This window comes from Athene noctua, chromosome 17, assembly GCF_965140245.1.
Source record: "Athene noctua chromosome 17, bAthNoc1.hap1.1, whole genome shotgun sequence".
Lineage (NCBI taxonomy): Eukaryota > Metazoa > Chordata > Aves > Strigiformes > Strigidae > Athene > Athene noctua.
The window spans coordinates 1,312,968-1,328,923 of NC_134053.1; the positions used below are offsets into that span (position 1 = coordinate 1,312,968).

Below are 15,956 nucleotides of genomic sequence, written 5' to 3' on the forward strand. Positions count from 1 at the left end.
TAGCGGAACGCTGGCAGATCCTCCTCTCTTCGTTAGGCCTAAGCTGGATGCCGGGGGCTAATTAACAAGGGGTGGTTATTACCTCGTCAACCCCTTCTCCAAAGCTGCACAGACTGTTGGGTTGTCCACAAGACGACCTGGAGGAGCGGCCGTGCTGTCGGGACGGGCTGGGCAGCAATGCCCACGGAGCCCGAAGCACAGAGGCTGACAGGAAGCCGAGCTAAGCCGAGCTTAACGGCTGACGAGCCAGGACACCACGCAGGAAGCACGAATGTGACCTAACGTGACTCGAACAATGTGTTAACGCCGGCAGGATTGATAGTGAAAGCTCTGGGAACCTCTGACAGGAACTCGCCTCCTTCCCAATTTAGAAGCACAGAACAGGGCGGCCTTGGGCAGCGCGGGGCCGCGGCGTGGGGTGCCGCCTCGCCAGCCCTGCCGAGCAGGAAAGGGAGGGGACGGTGACACTGTCCTCACCCACACAGCCCCAGTCGTGTCACCCTTCCACAAAACCCCCTCAGGTTGAAATAAAGATTGCTATCCCTGACTGCAGCCCCCGCTGACTCCCGCACCGCTCGGACCGATCCTGCAGTAACATCCAAACCCAACTGTGCGTCATCGGTTACAGAGGCAGCTCTGCAGAACACAGGCACGGGTCTGAACGCCCCGCAGAATCATCCAGGAAGGTTTTTTTTTTTTAAATTTTTAACATTTTTCTAATTGCTAAATGGTCCTAGAAATAAGGAGACTGTAGGCAAGTCAATACGGCACCGAACGAAAGATAGTTCCTCTCGTTATAAACTTTGCGTGGCTCCTAACTGCAGACTACTGTAGTTACCACTTAACTTCAGAACCAAAGCTTCAGTAGAATTATTAACTTAATTTTCTGAATCAAATGGATAATTCAGAAGCGTCCCCAAGCAGGCTTCCTAAAACCTTAGAGCAATCTAATTACTCAGAAGGATTTAGTGTTCAAATTGAAACACCATACATAGAAAAATAAAAGGGTGTTTCTATACCAGAACATAACATGCCTGTATTTTTATGGATCTCATTTTTCAGAAGAAATCTGCAAGTGTCAGTTTGATGCATAATTCATTTTCGTGTAAGCCTTCCTAATTTAATCACTACCACTGCTTAACAGAGAGAAGAAATTGTAGTACTGTGATTTTTCTGATGCAAAAACCACCGCAAAGAGTATTTTCCAGCACAAAAATAAAAAATATCCTAGAGGTTGTTGGGGTTTTTTTTAAAAAATGAAACATAGAGCAATAAAGCAAATGTTGCAAGAGAGTAATACTTTGATACAGCCAAGCTTCTGCTCCGAAAAAAATAAGCAACAGTACGACAATAAAGTGTGAATTGAGAATAGTTTGGAAACAGTTCCTTTCATCCAAACAATCCAGGATTAAGTCCAAAAAACTGTTGAAGACAAATTTCTGGTAATAAATCATTTGGAAGGAAAAAAAAAACAAATTTAAAAAATAGTAGGAATGTAATATTTTAAATTAGCACACTAACTATTACTTTAGAAGGAAACCTTTGATTCGGACTCATTCCCATACTCCAAGCACCTGGCCGTAGAGCATGACTGCAGAAATGACAGAAAACAGGTAAAAAAAAGTGTTCCTAGTGTAGAGCAGCTGTGTAGCATTTTAAACTAAAGAGCAGCTCTGTCCTGACAGGTCTCGCTCCAGAAGATGTGCAGGTCGGCTACTGTCTGCTGTTCCTGCAAGTGATAATCGAGATTTGGGAATAGTTTCCATTTTTTGAGGAAAACTGAGACTCCTACAAATCTCAGTACACATGAAAACAAAGTACCTGTTCTTCTCAGAAAAAAAAAAAAAAAAAGTTGTTTGATTATCGATCTCAGATGTTTTGTTGTTCAGTTTGTCCACTTTTGCCCTTCCTTACATTTACCATCCTTTGAGGGAATCCTGAATCCAGTATTTAGTCAAATTATCTCAAAAAGAGCTGAGCAAACCAGCTTAACTGCCTCATGATTTCAGAATGGGAGGACCAGCAGACACAGTAGAGCAGAGCTAGAGCCCTGTCTGGCAACAGCCTGCCGGAATGACCACCTCCTACCCGCCAGGAAAAGGATTTATTAAATAACCACTTCCTTCCAAAACCAGCATCTTCTGGCAGATTGTTTTTATACAGTCCACCAGCGGCGATGCTCTCGGTGATTTCTATGTTCTGGTTTTTTAATGTTAGGCAAATATGGCTATTACAGAAGATAAATATTTTTTTTTTCTTTCAACAGAAAGTAAAATATTTTCCCTACTATGTTATCTTCTAAGAATTTCACAGTGCATTTCCAGCCTCCAGAGTGAACACCTCCGTGGGAGAGAGCAAGACAGGGCCTGCGTCTTGCAAAAGAGGAAAGACAAACCTCAGCAACAGTTTGTCCGTGTCAACACCAACAGTGAGCGACAAGGCAAAGAAACCCATGGAAAATCGGAGTAACACGTTTTGTATTATTAGGCCACCCCAAGCAGTTCCCCGTGCTCCGCAGGGGTGCCTGCTGTACCTCTGAGCTGACTCAAAACGAGAAAAACCTCCCCCAACCCAGCCACGATGTTCTCAAATTTGGGAGCTCCTTAATCAAGGAGCAGTTGTGAATGCCAAAATTTGAGGTGGATTAACAAAAATGATTACACAAACGTATGTGTAATCTGCACAGCTGTTATTATGTATTTTGCAGAGACATCTGGATTCCCAGTTAAATGACTAATTGCACTCTGATGAACTTCCCAGTTCCACTCCGTTCCGGGCAGCACACAAACCCTGTCATCGGGGAAGGCACGTGCCCTTCAGACCTAACCACTCACAGTTGGGAATTCAATGAATTATCTGATTCTACCACTTCCAAACCCATTTAATTCTGCATAGTCAAAATGCTCCAGCATCTCTTGCAACAGCAGGTGTAGCGAACCCGATTGGGCAGCATTTGGTACACAATCTCTCTTTTCAAGTTCTCTTTCAAGTTTCTGACAATCTCAAGAAGTTACACTCTAATGAGTTGATAATCCTTAGCAAAAAACCCCAAATGCTTTGCCTTGCTTTGCTGCTGCAGAATGACTAGCTGTGACTAGCTCCACCATTAGCAGCCTTGTGAACAATTTTCTTATTGAATCACTAGACATGAAAATTCACATTCAGTACTGGAGCAACAGAATCACAAATTGAAGTTAATGGGACAATTATTACTAATTTGCCTAGATTTCGTGTCTAGTCTCCACTACAGAACTTCACCCCACTGGCTCTCAGGACTCCTGACACTCCTGGACAAGCCACAATTTATCTTTGGTGAGAACAGTTAACTTGATTAAAAAGTCCAATTGATAAATCTCCGTTGTTAACTCCACAGACAGAAGAACAAAGAAATACTTCCCCATCCTTCGTCTATCTTTATGTTCAAGCCAAATGTGGAAGCAACTCTGCGTTAAGGGCAATTCCCTGATTTTTCACCTCCGTGCGTGCGGAGAGAGGCCGAGGCAGGGCAGGAGTTTCTGATGAAAGGCACAACAAGAAACACCTCGTCTTTCCTTCAGAGCTCTGCAGCGAGGAGCAAGTTCAACCTTAGGATGACACCCTGACGCACAGCTTCCCTGGTTTCGGGTGTAGGATTTGCCTTACCAGGGTATTTCTAACAGCAGAGGAAGATGATCTGATGGGTAGCAAGAAAAGTTGAAAAAGCTGCTCTTCCAGGGACCAAAGTGCAGTCGGCTCTGCCGTTCTGTCAGCCTGCACCAGAGAGCACCTCACATGCCTCCGGGAGGCTGAGAAGTACCAAGCGTTGCCCGATTCACTTGACAATAGGAGAGCACTGTTTAGCAAGGGGAATTCTGTAACTACCTGTAAGCCTCCACTTTCAAAGCCCAGTTTGCAGAAGACAAGGGGGGGCTGTCCTCCCGTGGCTACCTGCGGGCCAGGAGGGCACATCCTGAACCCCCACAGGCTGAGGGTCCCCTCAAGAGAAGGCAGCAAGGATGCTGCATGTGCACCTCAAGGACACAGTGATGCTAAATGTTTGTTTTGGGTTTTTTTTTTTCCAAAAAGAAATCACCTGGGTAATGTCGAACCTGAACCAGGATTTACCTAATCTCTGCAAGATACAGACCTTGTCTCTGAGAATAAAGCTCCCTATTTGCTCTCTGCCATCTTGCGAGCCAAGGCAGTAATCCTCCTGCACTGCAGATATGATGCTGTTTGCACTCCTGTTGGGCAAGCCCAGAACAGAATCACAGGCAACTCCTTCCCATGCTTCAATGTGCTGGGAAAAGGGGATGTGTTTACACCAAGCTGCAAACAGAATGTTTAATTCGTACACCGCGGCAGTCGTGAGGAAAATTAACCTTTTTACCAGCATCACATGTAACCATGGCGATAGAACCGATTTCAAGTTCTGTTTAACGAGGCTGGCCTACTGGGAAGGCTCCGGCCCACCAAAGCCTGCTCTGAGCCCAGCCTACGGCAGCCACCATCGAGCTTCTCTTCCACAGGGCACAAGACACGCTCCGGTGAAACCAGCGCCCACGGGGTTGCTTTTTATGCACACCAGTGATAGTTCTAATTTTAAATATGCTAGACGGGCAGACTTGGTGCACCTTGATAGGTGCTCAGCTGAAGTACATAAATAAAATGGAAAAACGGGGTAAGCAGAGTCAGCATCACAGACCAGGCACAGGAACAGGAGGACAAACAGGTAACCGAAGGGCTTTCTGAAATAGCACCTTATGTTCTACAAAAGTAATAAGTAACTATAGAAGAAAAGGATTTTTTTTTTTTTTATGAGACAGAAGAATGTTCTGGAAAAGTTTCAAATATAAACACTGGAAAAAAGAATATTTAAAAAATCAGAAGGGGGGGACAGAATTAATTGCTTAAAAAACGGGAATGTCCTCGAGCCTCTTCAGCCGAGATGCTCATTTCTGTAAGTACCCAAACTGAAAAGCAAGCTTGCTTTTCCATTTTATATCAGACACGTTGCTAGAATCAGGGGGGAGGTTCCAGGGGAGTTTAGCTTTTGCATGTCACCCAACTGAATTGATGGAATATGTATTATATGTAACAGCTTTTATATTATATGCAATAAAAATATGTATTCGATGTAACAGCTTTTATATTATGTGCAATAAAAAAAAAGAATAACAAATCAATGATACTTACTCCTGTACTGACAAGAGACAGCATAATTCTTTCATTTAAGGCTAATGTTTCTCCTTGCTTCATCTTGATTCTCTTCTTATCTAAACATTTCATTGCATACCTGAAAATATTAACCATTCAGAAAAAGCACCAGAAAAAATTTTCTCCTAGACTCAGTATTAACCACTAACAGTTAGGCCGTGCACATTTACAGCATCCTGTAAGCAAGCTCTTTAAAGACTTAAACCCAGCACTAAAAACATCATTACGCAACTAAACAAGAAAACCTCCAAATCTCACAGAATTAAAACGTTTTCAGCAGAAGCCCCCCGACAGAGAAATGTGCTTTAATGAGTAATTCTGTGTCCAACCAACCACAGTGATACAGGAATTACATACCATACATACGGGTTTTTAATACCTACAAGCAAGGATTTGCAGTATGAATTAAATAACAGACTGTATTACCATTCCACTTAATTCTAACAGTTTCAACTCCACCACCAGGAAAGCAGTATCTTGAACACACGCTGAGTTTTATATGTGGATGTTTTTAAAGTTTTCTTTCTACTCATAAAAAGGTCAGATATACACAAGAAAGCTTTTCTAATCGTCTGCCATCCGTATTATACAAATTAATAAAATTTTGCTCAGAAAATAATGTTACCCTAACCACCTTCAAACCAGAGTAGGATATAATGGAGTCTGGGTATTTTTCAAGACGTGAGGTGAGCCTACTGTTAGACAGCAGCTGCGAAGGACACGTGTGTTCCTCCATAGAAGATTTCTAGACAACGGGCAACCGTGGATTTTTTAGGCCGCTGGTTTTACCATAGGCTCAGGAAAACGCCCCGCTGGAGCACTGCCTCGCTGCTGATCAGCTGCCCGCACGGCGACAGCTCCGCACGGACACGGCGCCTCGGATCACCTTCGCTCTGCTCTCCCTGCAAACGCCGCCTCAGTCCTTGCCATGCATGCGTTGGGAGTGGGGGAAGAGGGAGCGTGAACACACTGGAATTTTAAGTTTCCGTCACAAGGAATATATTCGCAGCACGTGCTCTGGCTGAGGAGTCTGTAAACGATGACTATAAATAACATTTCACACGCTACCCTTTATTTATGCTTTGCCGTCCCTGATCGAAGTGAACGACTGGGGCTATTTGAGGCCGATTGAAATCAAGGATCTCATTTTCCTATCGAGTTGTTGAGCTCGGAGAGAGCTGCTACCCTTCCCCCTTTGGCCTGCTTCCTGCATCGTACTTCTGGCCCCTACTTAGATGTCCTCGAGGGAGGTGATGTGAAAGAAGCCTCAGGTGTATCTTTGAGGGTTAGTGAAACACCGATGGCATTTACCTTCGAGGGGTGGCTTCCCAAGCTCCTTGCAGGCAGTAAGTGCAGCAGAGGCAGCCATCTAGAGTGGACGGGATCTGGATTAGGGATGGGTAAACAGGTTTGGATTAAGAAAGAACTAAACCAAACCTCTACCCAGAAACTGAACCTAGTCTAAAGTTTTGCTTCACTTTTGAAAAAGGCTGGTTCTCCCACCTTTCACTTCCTTTTATTCTACTTATATCTGACAAAAACTGTCCTTTGCTTCACTTTCTAGTCCCAAGGTTTATCCACCTCCTGACAGAGCAAAACTCAGGCATGAAAATGACTGAGAACCTGAGAACTACCTCTTCAGGGTGGGCACCTACTTAGCGGGGCTCAAGCTAAATAAAAGGTTCATTTTTGTACATGGACAAATTAACAGACTGTACATGGACAAAAAAGCACCAAAGCAAGAATAAAGACAGTACTGTTAGTAACAGTATTATTATAAATACTTGAAGTCACTGCAAAAATACTAAGCGTGATAGCAACATTAAGATGTCTTCCACTTGTTAATAGCTCAGAAGTTTATTATTATCAAGGATGCCAAGCACACACAACTGCCAGTGAAGCCAGCTGTAGCCGCAGAGACTTGGCACGTCAAACATGCCATGCTTCCCTGGAAGAGAAATGTTTAAAGATGGTCCCTGGACTAAAAATGTTAGGAGAAAAAAAAAAAAAAAAAGAAAGATGAAAGGGGTGGAGTGGGCTGTAAATAAGTAATTAAATAGGTAAGATACTGAGAACAATTTGTTAAATCAATGCCCAGATGTTCAAAACGGAACACGACGGGAAAATTATGCCTAGAACCTGAAATCTGATGATCAGGAGAAGCGTGTGAATGGTAAGACCAGAAAAAGACCAAAAACCCCACACAGGGGTGACCTTGGAGTTCCCACCGCGAGCTCTGCTAAAGCCAAGTCCACCACCGGAGCTGTGTCCTTTCGAAGGGAAGTGAGGACCGCTGTGACGTGCTGACGGGAGCAGGAGCGGACACAGTGACACCGATCCACAACAGCCCGCTCAGGATCTGCTCCTGCAGAGGCAGCAGCGCCGAGGCCCCGCTCCTCCGGCCCCAGGGCAGCTCCGGCCCTGGTCCAGCCCCAGGGCAGCTCCGGCCCCAGGGCAGCTCCGGCCCTGGTCCAGCCCCAGGGCAGCTCGGCCCCAGGGCAGCTCCGGCCCCAGGGCAGCTCCGGCCCCAGGGCAGCTCCGGCCCCGCGCTCTGCTGCGAGACATCAACCTCGAGCGGCCGAGAGGCAACGCCTGACACGATCCCCAGGCTCCCACAAGAACAGCACTCTGCTCCAGGCTCTGATCCAGGGAGTCATTTAAGCACATACTTAATTTTAAACTCATGCGCAGTTTCCATTAATTTTGACAAGATCATTTAAATGAAGGATGTGCTTAAGAGCTCTGCTAGACTGAAGCCCCACTGCATGGCACGCAACAGGATCAAGTATTAAACTAAGCTTAAAGATGACCCAGAAATCAGAACCTCTTGGCATAAAATTTAATCACAAAGGACTACGGAGTAATGTGACACTGCTACGGTGATTTTGTAAGAAAACGACTGCAAGGATTTCCTTACTAGTTCGGAGTTTACAATTGCCTCTAAAATAAAGTGCGTATATACTCACATTTTTCCAGTGTCTGCTTTTCTGCAACCGTACACTTCACCAAATCCCCCTCTTCCTATTATTCTATGTACACTAAAATCATTCATGGTCAGCTGTAAAGAAAAAAAAAAAACAACAAAAAAAAAACAAAAGCAGGCTTCATTTTTCAGCATTCAAAAACTCACTGTAAAAATAAGTAATTATTAACATCTTACGATACGTAACTATTGTAATTCATCTAGCCTTTACTGTTTTGGAAAAAGGAGCCCCTTACTGCTTATATTTCACCGTACTTGCAAGCACTACAGGCTGAAGTACAGGCAAGACGAATGGGACTGTTGTTGCCAAAGCCTGACAGGCTCATTCGTAAGGCAGCCTGCAGGGAGGGGGGGCCCTGCTACGGCCCCAGCTGTGACAGCGCCGGGCAGAGGGACAGAAGGGGAGGCAGAGCTAAGCGGTGCTGGGGACAACGTCAGAACCGTGGTGGGAAAAGGGAGATGGAGGCAATCTGGGGCTGTTGCAGAGCAGCAATTCTGGCAGTTCGGTTTCTTCCAGCTATTATAAAAATCAAAAAGCTCAAGGCCGGCTGTAGGGACATCCAGAAAGGAATCGTTAGGGCTGTACCTCTAAGAATAGAAGAGCACATCAGTAACATTCACCACAGTCTGTAATAAGGCCTTTTCAGAAGCACTATTCAAAACCGAACATTTTCTTCCCCGCATCAGCCTTTGACAAGGTTAATATCCTCGTAAATACTTACATGAATATTTAGTTCTACGTTTTTCCATTGACAAAATCTAGTAAACTTGTCGCTGCGGAAAAAAAAAAAGTTTAAAAGTTGTCTGAGCATAACTGTGTAAAACACTACAGAGAACATCAAGACTCTGATACTTCAAATAACATTTGCACTAGGGTGTGTTGTGACATTTAGTTTCAAACAATCGTGACCTTACTCCCGCCGAGAAAAACAATTGCTAGACAGGGCAACCTGAAAGTTTTACATCCCTGTAACTTCATCCCTGTAATTTTAAATTGCTCAGTATGTCCTCACACCTCTTTCAGACGGTTTTTAATTTTTAAAAGTAACTAACCTTGGAACTAACAAACATTTAAATTACATAAAGAGGAAGATAATTATAAGAAAAAACAGAAGCAGCTCAATTTACATTAATGACCCTCCATATACTCCAAGGAACATCTTAAACTCATTTTATCTTAAAATAGGAAAAACATCAATAATACCACAAGCTGTTGCCAAAAGAATAGTTTCTCCTTTCTACATAAATAATTAAGCATTTCTTTTCAGAGTAAGAAACGTCAGTTCTACGGAGTCACTTTTACAACCACTTGCAGATCTCCGGGTACCACTTCACACCGTGTACCTGCCTGCTGGGGGACGCGGGCCGGGCACACAAGAGCAGCGCCCCTCAGGTTACGGGGGGCTGCTCCACCGAACTCGGTCCGTGCCTCCTACTCTTTCCTAGACCTTTTCTCCTTAACTGCAAGGTGTCCAGATACAAACCAGAACGACCGCGTCCTTCGGTCACACGCAAGAGACAGTTACACGTCAGAACATCCCATGAGAACATAGTTCTGCTTTTTTTAAAGCTTTAAGGACAAACTACAACCTATTACTATGAAGAGCAACAGTAAAATCCGTCAACTTGACAATTTTTCCACTCATACATCCTGACATTACTCATGATATACAACAAAGCTAGTCATCTGCAGAAGCTTGCTGATAACACACTATTAATTAAACGAAGTTTACTAAACATTTTTAGCTTCATTTTACAGCAATACTTATGGGACCTGGCTTCCTCATACATTAAGTAGAAAGTTCAGATAATATGTCAAGTTCATACCTTTCCATAAATTTTTGAAATATTTTTCCTCGGAGACTATCACAGATTTCTTCTATATATGGCTAAAAAGGGTTAAGAAACACAATTAGTATTTGAGCACACAATAAACCCACAGTACTACCCATTACATATAACTCACACTGGTATTTACTGTGTTTTCCTTGAAGAAGGCTCAGTGAAGCATCTAAGCTTCATTTAGCTTTAGGAATCTGAGCAGGTGCCCTGAAGTTAAACATAAAATATTTGCATGAGCTAGAAAACCTTAAATGTTTTCCCTTGGGGGGGGGGGGGATGTATGAAATCTGTGTAGCATCTGCCTACGGACAACAAATTTGGCCAAACAAAGATTACAGTACAGTATTTTTATCAAATATATTTAAATAAATTTGTATCACGGATATTTAAATAAAATACATGGTCGCTCCAGTGGAGTCTGTACTTCCCAGAGCTGCTGCCGGGCTTTATCTTTTTTGGTGCTTCTCTCTGTCCTTACTGAGAAGGCAGCACCTTCCATTCACAAGTGCCTTTCTCTAGAGCAGTATTTCCTCCTGCGGTGGGACGGCACACAGCGATCTCACACCCCGACCCGATCAGCGAGCAGGTGTAACTCAAGCCATGTAGTTACCAAGCGGGAGGTTCACCTCACTGCAGCGTTCACACCAGCTCACTGAGCAGTAAGAGAGGTTACGTGGAAGCAAGCTTCACGTTTTTGCAATATAGAAACACAGGTAAGGCTTACATCAGAGAAATTTAAGCTTATGAACGCTCCCATGACTGGTGAGGTCCATCACGTGGAAAACCACACTGCTTGAATGCACTTAGCTAGAGAAGTTAACATATATCTGCATTTCTCAACTCACATCAATGCATATTAGAGCTGTGACAATACAAGAAATACTTCAGTTCTCATTTCTTCATTTTCTAAAGTAAATAAGAACACAAAAGCTTCACGACTGAGCCAGGATACCATCTATTTTTAAAGGGAAGAGATGCAAATCCCATACTTGCTTTGAACAATTCAGAATTTTAGAAAGTTTAAAAAAAGCACAGTTTTAATGGTACAGAAACTCCTGTTTGGACAGGCAACTTTTGATTGGATTTTGTCTTGTGGAGAGACAGAAGAACATGTGAGATGGTACCAATGCCTCACTCCACACCATCATCAACTAGGAATTTATCTTAAATATCTTAAATATCTTAAATATCTTAAATATCTTAAATATCTTAAATATCTTAAATATCTTAAATATCTTAAATATCTTAAATATCTTAAATATCTTAAATATCTTAAATATCTTAAAATTAAAAAAAAAAAAAGGAGAAATACAAAGATTTCACATGACTAAAACATTAAAGCAATTTCTCCACGGTGCAGTTTGGTTTATCCTGACAGGATGTGTATCCCTCTGATGTAAAGTGATTTACTCTAAATCATTTAATGGCTTGAAATTACGTAAATTTTAAAACCGTTCTGTTCATATGCCAGGGTGTAGTTTGCTTTCATAAATGTGCTTTAAAATATTCCCGATAAGAATAGTAATTTGTAATTTTTATTTGACTTCGAAGAGCATTCTGATATCACTATTACAGCGAAGAGTATGTACCAGTACCATTTATTCTGTCTCCTAAAATAGCACGTACAGAGTCACTTACTGTCAAATAAGTGAAGAAAACTTGAACATTCAGACTGTCTTAACCTCACCTGGAAAAGGCTGGCTGGCACTTGTTTCTTGGCTAAATGCGTTTGTACATGATCTACAGCTTGTTTTGAGAAAGGCTTTTGGAAAAGAAAAAGAAAAGGTTTCAAACAGTTGGAAAGGTAACAACTTTCATTTAAGGTCTCGAGCACTGTTGTTCTTTTAACCATACGCGAACCACACACGCCCCAGGGCGAGGGCACCACAGGCAGAGCGATGCACTACAACGGTTCCACTGAAGCAGGAAGGCAGGAGAGGGGAAGATGAGGAGGACAAAGGTGAAGATCAAAGGGGCTGGATGATGCTCCTTTAACAAATTCAGGAAAAATCTCATCTCGGGGACAGCTCCAGAGACAGAAGCAGACATGGGTTTGTTACCCAGCCAATACTGCACGTTTCACAAAAAAGCGCTTGAACCCTTCACCCAAAGAACCGTGGCACTAGGGCAAAACACACTGCAAATTCTTATTTAAAATAAGAGCAAAGGAAACTGTTCAATACAGATCGATGGGCCGAAACTTCAGCTGGAGGAAACGGGCGTTTTCACCGACTTTAACAAAGCTGCGTCTGCCACAACACAGCCCCACGCCCTCAACTCCCACGGCACCTAAAAAGGGTACTGTCCCCGGTACGGCATGGGAGACTGCTCTGTGACCAAACAAAGCATAAAATAAAATCCTTGCGTGATCCGTTTCGGACAAAACCTCAAACTTTACTCTGAGCTTTCAGAGACACCAAAGTTCAGCACCCAAACAGTCCCGCAGAGCCCCCGGCAGCTCACGTTGCTTTGAGTTTTTGGGGGCAGGGTTGTGCTGGGCTGGAAGGGGTTGGTTAACGTCCGTATACATGCACACCTATACACACACACAAGCTGCACTCAGAGTATTTTAAAATATTTAAAATAATACAAAACAGATAAACCTCCAAGTATTTCCTTTGCGTACCACCAAGCTTAAGAACAACAGGCACGCAGCACCCATCGTTACATCTCACTGCTGCAAGAAAAAAACCCCAGAAACATGCTGAATTCCAACGGAAATCCACAGCGCTACAAGTATTTGTGGTAACAATTCCTTCAGCAACAGTCTTAATTGTTCTCTGAGTGAAACTGCAGCTCTTTTGGATTATCGCTGCTGTCAAGTTACTGAAGGAAGGCCAAGAGCAGCGTGAGCTCTGGAGGATACGCACGTGTGAACAGGACAGGAGCTCCTTCATGATGTACGTGTCGTAAATCTGCCGACTTCGGGTCAGACGCTCATCCTCGGAATCCAGTTTCTCGTATTCTTTTATCTGCAATACAAGAGAGAAGGGTTCATTAGGTGAGCACGCTTCTAATGATTTTTCGCTCATTTGGTAAAAACAAGGCTTTGGCCGAAGTTTTATTTTACTTTATTTTCTTCATGAAGACTTAAAAACAACCACAGTTGAGCCTAGATTTCCCCTCTTTATCCTTGAATTTTTATGCAAAGAAGCTGATTTGCTTAAAACTGCTATAAAACTTTGTTTTCTAAAGTCTGAAAAGGACGGAGCTGAGGCAGCACGTTTTCCCTCTACTGTTTGCCAGAGCACGGCTCTGTGCAGGGGAAGCCAGAAGCTGACTGAGCGAGAGGGCCGGGCGTGCAGGGGGGGGTGAGACGAGCCCGCGTGCACAGCGATGTTTCTGAAGGTTTTCTTCCCCTCTGCTCAGCTCCCGGACGGAGAGCACTGACCCCGCACCGCTAACACTCAAGAGCGTTGACCTCGTCTCAGATTATTTGACTCGATGCTCTGGACTACCTGCAGCACAGCACCACGTGCCCTTTTCCCAGCTCCCTGGGCTAGCAGAAGGGTTCTGGTATTGCAGAGGCAGCACAAGCCTTGGCTGGTGCTAGCCCGTGGCTGCCAGCCCAAGCCCAGTCCAAGTACCAACGTCTGAGCAGGAATGTAAAACACGTTTGAAGATGTTCACGCAGTTCAGCTGCATGTTGAATTTAAATCCTAAAGGTGGCTAGAAAGACAGTTTCATAAAACAGACCAAGTTCCTTCAGGTGGGATAGAGGAGGTCAGTGTGGTCCAGGCAAAGCAACAGCCATCCCGTTTGGTCATTTACAGAGCAAAACCAGAAAATCGGTTCCAGAAGAAAAATCCTCACCAAGTTCAAGGATCCTTTGGAGTGTATTTAGGGAAAGTTCATACAGGACTGTCAGAATGTAAAAAAATACTGCCCAGGATCTGTAGAGAAGAGACTCAGCTCTCACTGCTGGACCTTCCCAGCACCAGCCTGAGAGGCCGCAGGACCCAAAGCAACGTCCGTGTGCAGGCTGGCTCCCAGCCCGCGCCGCCCCCAGGAAACCGAGGCAGAGGATGACCCAGCTGGATCGGATTCAGCGCCTGCCCGGGCAGGAACAGGCCGTATCGGAGCTGTCTGTACTGTCAGGGGAAGGAATAAAGCCTGAGGAAACCAGCACCTCCTCCCGGGGCGCGGAGCACGTCCAGGCTGGGCCTGCGGGGATGGAACACGCGGCTCCGCTGTTCCTGCCAGCCACGCTGCGCAGCGAGGGCAGCACCGGGGCCAACACACAGCACGCTGCTGACGACTTCCAGAAGTAAAGAATTTTTATTTTTAAAAAAAAAAAAGTGTTTAGCCTCTATGTCACAATACACCATTTTTTTTTCCCCTTCATTCAGAGGCTGCTCCTTTTACAGGCTGCACTTCTCCATTCTGCAACAGGTCTCCAGGTGACAAACTCCGACCAATCTACCTCTGACTGTGGAACACCGTAATTAAAGTTGGTATTTTTCTAGCTGCAGTCCTCTCGCTTGCTGACTACGGTAAGGCAACGCTTCCACCATGCTTTGCCATCTGTGACTACTTCCCCCTTGGTACCAATTTATAATTAAAATGATTCAGGACATCTTTGCCAAAGAAACATTTTTTAATTAATGCAATGCTGCAAAATAATTAGAAGTACAGAAGAAAGCCTGATTCGTATCATATTGTCTTACTTGAATGCCACATCCTGCCCTTCAGCATTTATTTTATTAAACCACCTAAATTTGCACTCAAAGCAGAGGGGTCTCTTGCAACAGCCCCCCCCCCCCCCCCCAGCCACACTGGCGCCAGGTCAGTCCCTCTCCCACCTGTCCTTGCAGTGGGGTTTTTAAGCAAAGCTCTTTTGTTTTGTCAAGGGTTGGAGAAGAGGACAGCAGGTGACACTAGTCCCCACGTGCGCCAGCCCCCTGGGTGGCTCAGCCTGCCCCCCCACACCGGGGGGGTCCCCCTACACCCGCTGCCTCTCAGCACCCCGGTGACGCGATGAGACGCCCCTGCTCTGATCACATCTGACATGCGTGCCTGACTTATTCACGAGCTAATTTTACATGTTTATTAAATAGAAAAGTACTGTACCGTGCCAAAAAAATACAGGACGAGGCAGAGCTAGGGGTGTCGCCATTTACACCCGTAACCTGCCTCTGCCAGCTGCAGCACCGCTCCTGACCCAGAGATAACAGACTGTGGCACCGCGTATTTCAACGCTTCCCCGGCAAACTTCAGCTCACCTCAAGAAAAGTGTCTGACAAAGTATCTTCTCAAAAACTGAAATCAGAACGCATCAGTTTTCAAGCACCTAGAAGTTTTGGTTGTTTTTTTTTTTTTTGAAACCGATCTGGATGAATCACTCACCCGGTTAAGTGCCTGATCGTGACTTAAGCTGCAGTAATATGAAATCCCTGGAGTACGGAGCGCTTCTACATCAAGTGATTTTTAATGTAGCAACGTACCCAAATTATTCTACATGTAATAAATGCAGTAAGTAAATCAAATATATAAAAATAAAAAGGAAAGCTTTCGAATCTAGTGTGTCACAGAAGAAAACGCAACGAACTTCTCTTTAAATATCTTTAATGGGATTTTTCAAAAAGTGCATGACAAAGCATTTAAATTCTTTTTAGGCAATGCTTTGCTAATAACCTAAAAATACAATTTCAAATTGTTTCAGAGATAAAGAGGCGGCTAAAAATAATCTTCCTAAACAATCTGTTACAACACGCCTTTTCGATTACTTATGACAGCGATATCTTCAGTATATGAAAAGATGGAAACGATAGAAAAAAGATTCCTCTTAATTGACAGCGAGCATCTAATTTGAGTGGGGGAACCGTATATTGCTAAGGATTTATCTCCAAACTGATAACCAGCTTAGCCTACCTGCGTGCTGTTAGCCCACTAGCACGAAAAATTTTAAATCATCAGCTTAAGAGTAATCCAGACA

The 15,956-nt window shown here is 44.1% G+C and overlaps 1 protein-coding gene across 2 annotated transcripts in view; it reads right to left on the reverse strand.

The window, feature by feature from the left end:
* Nucleotides 1–15,956, reverse strand: part of GRK3 (G protein-coupled receptor kinase 3) — a 73,050-nt gene that overhangs the window by 19,312 nt on the left and 37,782 nt on the right. For both annotated transcript variants that reach the window (XM_074921530.1, XM_074921529.1), the window contains exons 4-9: nt 12,892–12,993; nt 11,709–11,783; nt 10,007–10,068; nt 8,902–8,953; nt 8,163–8,254; nt 5,176–5,275 (exon numbers count right to left, since the gene is read on the reverse strand). In XM_074921530.1, the coding sequence (XP_074777631.1) occupies nt 5,176–5,275; nt 8,163–8,254; nt 8,902–8,953; nt 10,007–10,068; nt 11,709–11,783; nt 12,892–12,993 (483 nt within the window). The remainder of the gene's footprint in view (nt 1–5,175; nt 5,276–8,162; nt 8,255–8,901; nt 8,954–10,006; nt 10,069–11,708; nt 11,784–12,891; nt 12,994–15,956) is intronic.